At 46.6% G+C, this 11,817-nt stretch overlaps 1 protein-coding gene across 3 annotated transcripts in view; it reads left to right on the top strand.

Moving 5' to 3' along the window:
- Positions 1-2,288: 2,288 nt before the first annotated feature.
- Positions 2,289-11,817, top strand: part of Cnga3 (cyclic nucleotide gated channel subunit alpha 3) — a 36,690-nt gene continuing 27,161 nt past the window's right edge. For all 3 annotated transcript variants that reach the window (XM_050134720.1, XM_050134718.1, XM_050134719.1), the window contains exon 1: positions 2,289-2,386. In XM_050134720.1, coding sequence (XP_049990677.1) covers positions 2,289-2,386 — 98 coding nt within the window. The remainder of the gene's footprint in view (positions 2,387-11,817) is intronic.

The following is an 11,817-nucleotide window of genomic DNA, read 5'->3' as shown; positions in this document are numbered from 1 at the left end:
CCAGAGATCAGTCAGGCCCCAGCTGAGCCAGGGCTGCCCTAAGTAGTTGAGTGTTCTGACCTTGGCTGTAGGGCCACAGCTGCTTTGCGCAGTGTCTTGGGCAATTGGAATTGACCTTCCTTTGGAAATAGAATTTATTTAGTTCCATGAGTCACTGGGATATTTCTAGAAGTTGCCATCTTTCCCTGAAGTGACCTCTACTGACATTGGATACGCTTGGGCTATGGGGCTCCTCCAGAGAGCCTGTACTGGCCTGTCTTGGTGACCCCAACCTCAGGGGACTGTCTGGAAGCTGGATGACTTCTCCAGTAGTTATAAACATGGCCTCGTGGCAGCTGTGCCCTCATATCAGCTTCCTTGTCTCCCTGACTGTAGGGACACCCTCCACTGTCGGCCGCAAGAAAGTGTGTGCGTGCCACTTGTGGCTGGTGAACAGGCCGCAGTGTAGGCTTTATCTATTATTTTGACTGGACATGCTCCTTCACCTCTTGAGACAGTTTGGCCATCTATCAGCGGGGATAAAGGTTACAGAAATCTCACTGTGAATGTTAAAGGAAATGTGTCTTGCATTTGACATCACTTTTTTTTTTTTTTAATCTCACTGTGTAGCGTTGGGTGGCCTGGAACTTACTATATAAATCAGGCTGGCCTTGAGCTCCCAGCAGTCTGAGCTCTGCCTCTGTCTCCCTAGTGCTGAGGGGACAAGTTTGCACCACCACACTGTGCTGCGGCATCACCTTTTGTAAGGGTCTTATGAATATAAAATATTGTTCTTTTCTTTCACATGCTAAGTCCAGAATCAGTTTTCTCCGTGCTAGCGTTCAAATTCGGGACCCCACCTCTGCTGGCTGTGAGAACGGTGGTTTCATAACAAGAGGCTCAGAGTGGCAACAGTGAAGCAGTTTGTTTGGCCACCTCGCCAAACCAGACATTAGTGATTGAGCACAGAGAGGATCGTTTCTTGTAGCTCTGACTCAGGCCCTGCCCTCCCTTTTCCCATTGGCTGAGCAATCAGGAGCGAGCACTCTTTAGCACCATCTGGGTCTTTTCTTTCCCTTTGCTAATTATATTCATCTTTTTTTTTTCTCAACAAAAACCATATGTGGTTTTTATCTCTGTTTTATAGCCCATTTCCTTTAGAGCTGACAAGGTACATGATTGTTATGTCTGCAGATTGTCAAGGAAGCTTGACTCTTAGTGATGTTCTAGTCTCAGCTTCTGACAAGAGTCGGGTGGGGTAGCTAGATCAGCAGGCTCCCAGTATCTGTAATTGGACTAAGGCATTTTATTTTGAAACTAAACCCTCCAGTTTTGTTACTTACACAAGGCTAATGCAGTCTACCGCTGAGCTGAACAACCACCTTTTAAAGGTATATTGAGAGCCAGGCGGTGGTGGCACACACCTTTAATCCCAGCACTCGGGAGGCAGAGGCAGGCAGATCTCTGTGAGTTCAAGGCCAGACTGGTCTACAAGAGCTCATTCCAGGACAGAAAAAAAAAAAAGGGTATATTGAGGCTGGAGAGATCGCTAAGTGATTAAGATAGCTTGCTGCTCTTGCAAGGGACCCAGGTTTGGTTCACAGCACCCATATAGTGGCTCAAAGCTTAGCTCCAGTTCCTGGGGACCTGTCGCTATCTTCTGGCATCCATGGACACTGAGCACATACAGGATGTGCAGACATACATGCAGACAAAACATTCATGCATACAAAAATGAAAACAAATCTTTAAAAAAGTAGAGTGCTTTAAGAACTATAAAAATGAAAATAAAAAAGTTGTAGCCCAGGCTGACCCCCCCCCAAATCATGACCCTCCTGCCTCTGCCTATGTAGCTGGTTGTTTTCCTGCACACGCCGCCATGTTCCACTACACTTTGCTATGAAACAGAACTCAGGGGAGCTGCTGAAATTCATACCAAAAGACAAGATGAACATCGGGAAATGAGAAAAGGTTGAGCCAAAGGGGATGGAGTGTTGCCCTGGAGAATCCCAAGTGTTTGGGCTTCTTCGCGTCAGAAACCATCCAGCCAATTACTCATACACGTATTCATTAGCTACTCACTTAGCACTGAACTCGGAGCTGCCCTTCAGCCTGTCAGGACGTGTAAAAGACAGGAGGTGGAGGGGCTGGAGAGGCACATGTGTCCGAGCCCTCCTGAGGACGCCACACAGAGTATCATTAGCTCTCCTTTGTCTAGCAGAAGTTGTGTTACAGGTGTCCTAACAATGTATCTGCTTTGTGTTCACATTTTAGCAGCCACCTTGGGCCTGAGTGCTACCAGCGTGAAGATGGCCAAGGTCAACACCCAGTGCTCCCAGCCCTCCCCGACCCGCTGTTCAGTCAAGACCACAGACAGAGATCTCGAATCACAGAATAGCCTCGGCAGGTAAGATGGGCTTTTTGTTTCGTGTGAGTTCTTGCATTGTTCTTACAGCTGAGATTGGGGAGAAAAGCGGCTGAGTGTTAGCCAGCCACAGGATGGCGCCCAGGGCATTCACACTTCATTGTACTGGCTTAGTTTCCTCTCCTGTTCTTGGGATCAAACGCTCTGACCAAAGCCACTTATGGGAGAAAAGATTTATTGTGGCTCACGGTCCAAGGGTACAGTCCATCACAGTGGGGAAGCCAGGGCAGTGGGACCTTGAAGCAGCAGGTCGCATCATATCCAGGGTCGGAAAGAAGACAGCAATGACTGATGCTGTCCACTCATCCCCTCTACCCCAGATCCCAGCCAGGGAATGGTGCCGCCCACAGGGGGCATGTCTTCCCCTCAGTTAACACAAGGTACTCTCTTCTGCATATACTCAGAGGCCCTTCTCCCAGAGGATTCTAGATCCTGTCAGGTGACAGTCATCACATAAATCCTCACCATCCCAATTCATTCTTATTTTAGAACAGTCCCTTATTTAAATGCTTGATTTCCAAGTTTAGAATGAAATGGAAGATGGGGCTCAGATTGCTACATTACAGAGGGTTAGTTCAATCAGGTACAGTGCTTGCCTTACAAACATGAAGATCTCAGTCGCAGCCTGGCATATGCTTGTAATCCCAGGTCTGGGGAGGCAGACACAGGAGAGCCCTGGGGTTTACTGCCTTACTGGTAGCTCTAGGCCAGTGAGAGACAAGAGGTGGACATTGTTCCTAAGGATGATACCCTAAATTGTCCTCCAGATTCTAAACACATGTGCACTCATGCACGCAAGCACGTCCGTGCGCATATGCACACATGTGCATGCTATGCCCAAAATCCGCGCTGCAAAAATGTTATTCCCAAATCCATGAAGTCCCCCAAAAGCCAACAAGGAGAACGAGTCCTGTATGTAAAAGCAAAGAGCCTTTATTTTATGCAAGTTTGCAAACTTGGTCTCTCCACATGTCCAAAGTATTGGAATAAATGGAGAGCCCCAAGCTCAGTTAGAGTTTTTATAGTAGTAAAGGTGGGAGTGAGGGGTTTCTGAGGTTCAGGACCCCTGATTGGCTAACATTTGTCTAAGAGTATCCTGGTGAGTGTGTGCTGGCAAGTAGTCCTAGCTATCTACAGCAGTTGGAACATTAGGCATTTCCTTTGGATGGTCTGTTCTTGGGTGGTGCTCAGGTAATTTTAGTTTATGGTCCTTTCTGCAACCAGGTATTGCTTCAGGGTAAACTACTGAGACTCAGGCCTCTATTAAACTTATTGATGGCTGAGTCCTACACTGGGTTGGAAGTAAAGAACTTCCTTTAAGTGATCTTTTCCTATTTAGTTTATCACGACTGGCTCCTATAGTGTGTGTGCATACGCAAGCACACACACATACACACACAGTGTGTGTTAAAAAACAGTTTGGTTACTTTGAGAAGGTGAGCAAATGAAGACCCAAGTGATACCAAGTATAATTCCGTCATAAATATGTAGTATCCAGGCTACCACACAAACCCAGGGATATATGAACAGAGTACTGGACTGTCATTCTGTCCCAAGCACAGGGAACCCTATAGGTCAGATGTCCCGCCCCTCATCTCTAAAGCAAGGTCAGGAAGTAGGCAGTGACCTGGGCCTTTGTGGGGACTGAGTATCCACTTCCCAGCCAAGCTGTCAGGCACATGGGTGACATTCAGACATAGTGGCCATCTGAACACCGAGGACTTACTAGTAAATTCTGGAGAGATCTTCATGCCTCGGTGTTTGCATTTGGAAAGTCAAACAGCATTTTTCCCCTCAGTTCTGGGGTCTAAGAACACAGGAGAAAACCTATTGGGTGACTGCTAGATTTATTAATCTCTTATTTTATTTTATGATTATTGGGGTGCATACAGTGCACAGGTGGAGGTCAGAGGACAACTCTCAGGAGTTGGCTCTCTCCTCCCACCATGGGGGTTCCAGGAATCAACCTCAACTTTCCAGATTTGCATGACAAATGCCTTCACCCTGCAGGGGCATCTCTCCAGCCCATAGCTCTTAAGTTCTTTCTGAGAAGACTGAGTTGAACCATGGAAAACTTCCTCAGACTTGCCATTTTGTCCTACAGTGATCGAATTGCCTAACCTATATAAAACTAGAAATCTCTCCCTGCTCTCGAAATGCCTGGTAACTGATGGCTCCAAACAGCCATGATGGTCCCTCACTTCCCCCTCCCCCATCCATCATTTCTTCTCACTTGGCAAGCCTCCCTTCCTTTTTTCAGATGCGTGCTTTTTCTTTTCTTTGTCTTAGGCTCTTAGTCCTCAGGTCCAGAGTGAACTCCTAACAAATGTAGTGATTGGCATTGGTAGGCAACTTAGCAGGTTTGTCACCTAGGAGACAAACTTCTGAGCATGTCCTTTGGGGGTGGGGGTATCTTCCAGATTAGGTTAACTGGGGTGCACAAGAGAAGATATGTATAGATTTTATGATAATTCTACAATCTTATGTAATGAACTTGGGCACCTGAAGATGAGGGTATTGTCTGGAGTAGGGATCCTGGGGTATCTCCTAAGGACGGCTATGTATTGATCAGTCATCATCTAATGTATTTACTTCTTGGGCTCAGATGTCTGTGTGTCAGGCTGTCTCAAAGTGTCGTCTCCATTCCAGGATGGGGATGTAGCCCAGCTGGTTGAATTCTTGCCTAGCTAGCATACACGAAGCCCCAGGTTTGGTTCCCAGCATCACATAAACCCAGCCACGGTGGCACAGCCCCTGAGAGGTGGAGGCAGGAATTGAAGGACATCCTTTATTGCAATAGGGAGTTCGAGGCCATCCTGGGTCTATGAGATTCTGTTTCAAATGAGTCAAGCAGGGAGATCCATTGCATGGGCTGGGTCCCAGACCAAAGGGGAATGCTGGTGGGGCATCAGTATTCGTCTCTCTCTCTCTCTCTCTCTCTGCCTCCTGGCTGTTGATGCAGTATAACCCGCTGCCTCATGATGGGCCATACCCTCAACTGAGAGCCCAGATAAACCCTCCCTCCTTATGCCGCTTTTCTCAGACGCTTTGCACAGCAGTGGGGAAAGTAACTAACACAAGAAGTGATGTCAGCAACTTCCAAATACCCATCCCTATTATTCCAAACCTACGTCCTTCTAAGACACCAGGAAGGGAAGGAACATTTCAAATCCCAGGAGCCCAATGTTACTGCTGGGCCCTGTGCTGTATCTCTGGGTGCTGCAGCTCTTCTACCTATACTTCTAAACCTGGCATAGGCGTTCCTACAGGGACAATTGTTAGCTGATACTGGTGTCCCACCCTGGGGACCAATTCCTACGGCTTGAGTCATTGCTTCTTATCTCTAAGAAAGACGAACACCATTAGAGCATGCCTACTGCTAAGGCTTTTGCATGCAAAAACAGCTTCTTTCTCATGACCAGCTAAGAAAGGTCCTTGAGAGGTCTTCCACATCAGGTTTGGGTGTGTAGGAGAAAGAGGGCTGCAGCACAGGGCCCAGCACTGGCGTTAGGCTCCTGGGACTTTGGGTTCAGTAGAACACAGAGATTGTCAGAGACAAATAGAACTCACTCCACTGCCTCTTTGCCTACAGTGGGTCTTGACAAGAGCTTCTCGTGGAGCTTCCAGGTTCTCTGGGCAGAGAGCACAGCCACGGGGTCTCCATCTGTTTCTTTTCCCCGAGATAAACTGCAGAGTCAGACAGACCCATTGGAGATAGCTAGCTGCAGCATTAACCCAAATGTTTGCTTAACCAGAAACTACTGTGGACCTTATACTGACTCTGCATTGACCTACCATTGCTTCTGACTTGTGGGGCCATGAGAGCTCTTGATGATCTTCTGCCAAATGCCATCAAACAAAGCCATGCCAACTCCCTGCCAAGCCAGGTGCCATCACACAAAGCCATGCCAACTCCCTGACATGGGTGTCTGGCTCCTAGCAGTTTTGCTGCAGCCTGTCTCTATATTCGGAGCAGGCAAACGTCATATCCAATCTGATGGTATTAGCATCATGGTTAAGGGATCTGGACTGATGCCTTTTGAAAAATACCACTTGCCATCCTAGATTTGGGTCTTGACTATCACCCAAAGGCCCTCGTGTTAATGGTTTATTCTAAGGGTGGCGCTGCTTGGAGGAGGCAGAGCCTTTAAGAGATAGACTTTGTGCAAGGACCTAAAGTCTTTGGATACATAGCTTCAAAGGAAGTTGTGGGATTCAGGCCCTCTATGTTTGGCTCCACTGTGTATGACGGACTGCCATCATATAGTCATTGGCCATTCATTGGCCCAAAGCAACAGAGCAGGTCTGTTGTGGACCAGAGTCTCCAAAACTATGAACCAAAATGTACCTGCTTTGCTTATAAGTTGATTATCTCAGGTATTTCCTTATGACAGAAAGATGGATCACCCTCCCCCTTTCCCTCCTGTCCCACTTTCCATGGTCAGCATGATTCAGGTCAGACAGCCTGAATCTAAACACTGGCTCTGCAGTTGCTTAGCTCTGGTAAGTTGTCCAAATGCGCTAAGCCTCCGTTTCCTCATCCAGGGAAGGAGTCAGTCTAGTGTTGACTTTCTGACTTATGGTGAGGTCAAAACTGCCAGTGAACACAATGCTCTTGGCATGGTCCTTGATGCGTATGGTGAAGTAGTCTGTCATTTTCTTGGTTACATTTAGGATTCACCCTTCCCTCTAGTGAGTCCTCCCTGGTCTCTCACATGAGAAGTCATCTCTTCTCTTGTCCTCAGATCTCTCGGGTGGCCAAGCATCTAGAAGTAGTCCTTTCCTGCCTGTGCCCAGGTAGTGCTTCCTCAGCCTGGCCATGCACTGAGTCTCATTGAGGCCCCTTGTGTCCTCTCCAACCATCCATACAGTGAACACTTGGCAATAGATGACTACAAGTCCCAGGGGGCCATACAGAGCTTTCCATAGAACAACCAGGAAGAATGCGTCCTTTGGGAGAAAGAGATGCTCTCTCTTATACAAGCAGTCGGCTCAAAGAAGAGAAAGATCTAGGATACCAAAGAGGACACCAAGACAGAGGCGGTTCCTCAAGGCTCTAAGATTTAGTTAATGCCATGAACAAAAAAAAAACAAAAAACAAAAAACAAACAAACAAACAAAAAAAACAAATAGACAGCAGCTCGGCAGGGGTTCTAGAAAAAGGAAACCGGGGCCCATGGAGCTGAGGCATAAGTCTCCTGTACCTTTCTGAGGATGGGGGGAGATTTCGCAGTTCAAGCTTGCTGCCAGGTAGGTCCTCTGATTCCCAGGCAGGACACAGAGAAGGGGGTTGGGAGCAGGATGTGTGTCCACCAATACCCATTTGGATATAGACTCACTTCCCAGGTGAGAGATTCCCCACACAGGGATGCCTGTTATCTGGAGACTCACGGGGTCTTGGCAAGCACCTGTTAGAGAGGAAGAGGAGTATTGGGAGGGGCCATGGCCTGAGCAGCCATTGTGTTCTAACATTGCATAGATACAGGAAGTTCCAGAATGTTCCCTGGAATCAGCAAGAAGAACCCAGCATGTGTTCAGGATAAATGTAAAGCTGCCTTGGGGACCGAGGCACAGTCTATATCCATCCAGGGCTTCTCAACCCAACCTAGCATTTATTTATTCTCCATGTGAGATTGAACAAATGGGGCTGGGAAGGTGGTTCAGCGGCTAAGAGCACTGGCTGTTCTTCCAGAGGATCAGGGTTCAATTCCCAGCTCCCACATGGTGGCTCACAATGATCTGTAACTCCAGACCCAGAGTATCTGATGCCCTCTTCTGGCCTCTCAGGCACCAGGCACATGTGTGGTTCATGGACACACACACAGGGAAAGCACCCATGTGTATAGCATTTTTAAAGCAGATTTTAAAAGGACTCTGGCATATAACAAAACATCGTGAGGCTAAACACAATGATTTTAGGGGAGAAATTGTGTTTAGACGGATCACATCATCACATTCAAATCCCAGTCCTTTGGGGGAGCTTTTGGAATAAATAATTGAGACTTTGTGGACTGAAATAGAAGGCATTGTTTGTTCCCAATCAGAGAATGGGCCTTCCAGCCCCTGTGTGCCACCAGTCCTTCCCAAAATGCCCCTGGGAAGACAGAACTCCAATGCTTTGTCTCTGGAGACAGCCTTGCCAGCAAATCTCTCAGCACATTGGGGGCTCGGTTTTTCCTTTCTCTTTATTAAGTTATCAAAGTTAATTTCCCAAGGGAGCATCATAAGAAAGGATGAAAATGCTTCCTTCAAATGAAAAAAAAAATACATCTTGAAAGTACCAGAAATAAAAATGTCTCAACCTTAACATGGTGGCACATGCCCACAGCCTCAGTATTGGAAACCAGAGAAGGGCGAACCTAAGTTCAAGGCCCACCTCACCAACATGAGAAAACATGACTCCCAAAAGCCTTGAACTTTCCTTTTCTACTTAGTTGTTTGACTCAATTATCTAGGAGCCATCCAGCATATATATTTTTTTTAAGATATTGCACTAGCAAAAGACTTCAGAGTGTGCTACAGAGAATTACAATGAGGTCTGAGGGCACCCCAAATCCCGAACCGTTTCCTGGTGTAGCTATTTTGAGCGAGCTTTGGGGGCACAGAGTTCTGTGTCTTACAGAAAAGAGGCTTTCTTCATGCTGCTGTCTTTGCAGAACCCAAAGCAATTATCACCAAAGAAAACCATTTTCACCCTGCTTCTCAAGGACCAAAGACTTAAAAACGCACTGCCTTCCAGTCCCTGGTCACATGTGCCTAGTAGCACTGGAGTCATTCGGAGTCCTCGGGGTTTGAGAAGAAGAAAAGAAGAGTCATGTTCTCTAGCCTTGTTCCAGAAGGTCATGTGTGTTTGCTCTCCTGTCCCCATGTCACCTGAGTAAGACAAGATGTTACACAGAGCGTAAAGTCAGTTACTAGCTCTGATGTTTACGGCACCTCTGCCCTCACTCAGTGGCAAGTGACATTGGAAACCTTCCCAACACTGGCTTCCCTCTACACACCGCTTTGGAGATCGAGTGTCACAGTGGGAAGCATCTCTCATGTTTTAAAAATCATTTCAGTGTTTTGTACTGGTTGTCATTGTCCTTGTTGACTTCAGAGAGCCTCTCACACCAGGAGAAGGAAGAGACTGACACCTGGTACCAGCAGTCAGAGGGGAACTGATCTCCTCAGAACAGATTTACAGGTGGTCAACAATTCAGCAGGCCACCTTGGTGGAGACACTGGAGCCCAGGCAAAGATGGGATAACCACAGTCAGGACCATGTCATGACCAAAATGTCTTACCTTTGTATGCATCTGGCCTTCTATGTAAACTTCACTTTAGGATCCCAAAAAAAAAAATGGACTTGGGGAGTAATTTGGAGCTCTTTATCCCTCTTCCCAATGTAGCAATATTAAATAAATCCTTCTCTGCTATTAAATTGTCTCTTTAAATAGTAATTAGCTTATCTAGGGCAGGTGGCTGAGGGTAGCTTGTCAGAGATGCCAAGGTCTAGTCTAACCCTATTAAAGTCCAGTAAGCATTTGTGCTTGGAAGACAGCATCACACCTGAAGTTGTTGCCAGAGTTGCTGTCAGGCTGTTCCCTGGCAGCCCTCTGTCTGCTGCCACTCAGTTTCTTGGAAGGTTCTAGATCTCCATCATTTCACTAACTACCTTGTTTATCCTCATCAGTACCTGTGTCTTCCTGGGGGCTCAAATTCACCTCAGATTCTCAGTTCTTCTTTTCTTTGTCCATCTCTCTTCGAGGTGCTTGCTAAGATAAGGTTCTCTGAGAAGTAATGACAATCACGCAGTTGACAGTGAAGATACCTTCCTGGAAGTCTGTTGTCAGGGAATGTCACAGTGGTGTGGCCATAGGCTGTGTGTTGTTAGTTGGTGGGAATTCCTCAGTCCATTGTAATCTGATGAGACCATCATGGTACGTACACTTTCCCTTGTTGAGCTGAGCATCTTTGGAGAGTGTGGGTTATAATTAGATTTGCTATACAAATGTTCCCAGATATTTCCCAAGGTTAGAGGCCAATGCAAGATACAATCAGGAGCAGAATTTCATGAAGCAAGGCAGGAGACACAATAGGAAAAAAAGCCCTCTTTGGATCCCCTGCATTCATATCGTAGAAGGTTCTCCTCACCCTTTGGGGATTATGTGCGCCCATCAGGGCTGGACTATTGGAGCAATACTTAAATCAGAAGGGGGTTGCACATTTTTCTTTCTTTCTTTCTTTTTATTTATTTATTTATTAAAGATTTCTGTCTCTTCCCCACCACCGCCTCCCAATCCCTCCCCCTCCCCCAATCAAGTCCCCCTCCCTCTTCAGCCCAAAGAGCCATCAGGGTTCCCTGTGCTGTGGGAAGTCCAAAGACCACCCACTTCCATCCAGGTCTAGTAAGGTAAGCATTCAAACGGCCTAGGCTCCCACAAAGCCAATACATGCAGTAGGATCAAAAACCCATTGCCATTGTTTTTGAGGTCTCAGTAGTCCTCATTGTCCGCTATGTTCAGCAAGACCGGTTTTATTCCAGGCTTTTTCAGACCCAGGTCAGCTGGCCTTGGTGAGTTCCCCATAGAACATCCCCATTGTCTCAGTGTGGGGGTGCATCCCTTGCGGTCCTGAGTTCCTTGCTCGTGCTCTCTCTCCTTCTTCTGATTTGGACCTTGAGATTTCAGTCCGGTGCTCCAATGTGTCTCTGTCTCTGTCTCCTTTCATTGCCTGATGAAGGATAATATTCAGGAGGATGCCTATATGTTTTTCTTTGGGTTCTCCTTCTTATTTAGCTTCTTTAAGGTCATGAATTATAGGCTCAATGTCCTTTGTTTATGGCTAGAAACCAAATGTGAGTGAGTACATCCCATGTTCCTCTTTTTGGGTCTGGCTTAGCTCACTCAGGATAGTGTTTTATATTTCCTTCCATTTGGCTGCAAACTTCAAGAAGTCCTTGTTTTTTACTGCTGAGTAGTACTCTAATATGTATATATTCCATACTTTCTTCATCCATTCTTCAATTGAAGGGTATCTAGGTTGTTTCCAGGTTCTGGCTATTACAAATAATGCTGCTATGGGCATAGTAGAGCATATACTTTTGTTGTATGATAAGGCCTCTCTTGGGTATATTCCCAAGAGTGGTATTGCTGGGTCCAGGGGTAGGTTGATCCCGAATTTCCTGAGAAACCTCCACACTGCTTTCCAAAGTGGTTGCACAAGTTTGCATTCCCACCAGCAATGGATGAGTGTACCCCTTTCTCCACAACCTCTCCGGCAAAGGCTATCATTGGTGTTTTTGATTTTAGCCATTCTGACAGGTGTAAGATGGTATCTTAAAGTTGTCTTGATTTGCATTTCCCTGATCGCTAAGGAAGTTGAGCATGACCTTAAGTGTCTTTTGGCCATTTGAACTTCTTCTGTTGAGA

The sequence above is a fragment of the Alexandromys fortis genome, unplaced genomic scaffold (assembly GCF_014885135.2).
Source record: "Alexandromys fortis isolate MF-2015 unplaced genomic scaffold, M_Fortis_MF-2015_v1.1 scaffold_20, whole genome shotgun sequence".
Taxonomy (NCBI): Eukaryota; Metazoa; Chordata; class Mammalia; order Rodentia; family Cricetidae; genus Alexandromys; species Alexandromys fortis.
This window is presented reverse-complemented; position numbering and strand designations above follow the sequence as displayed.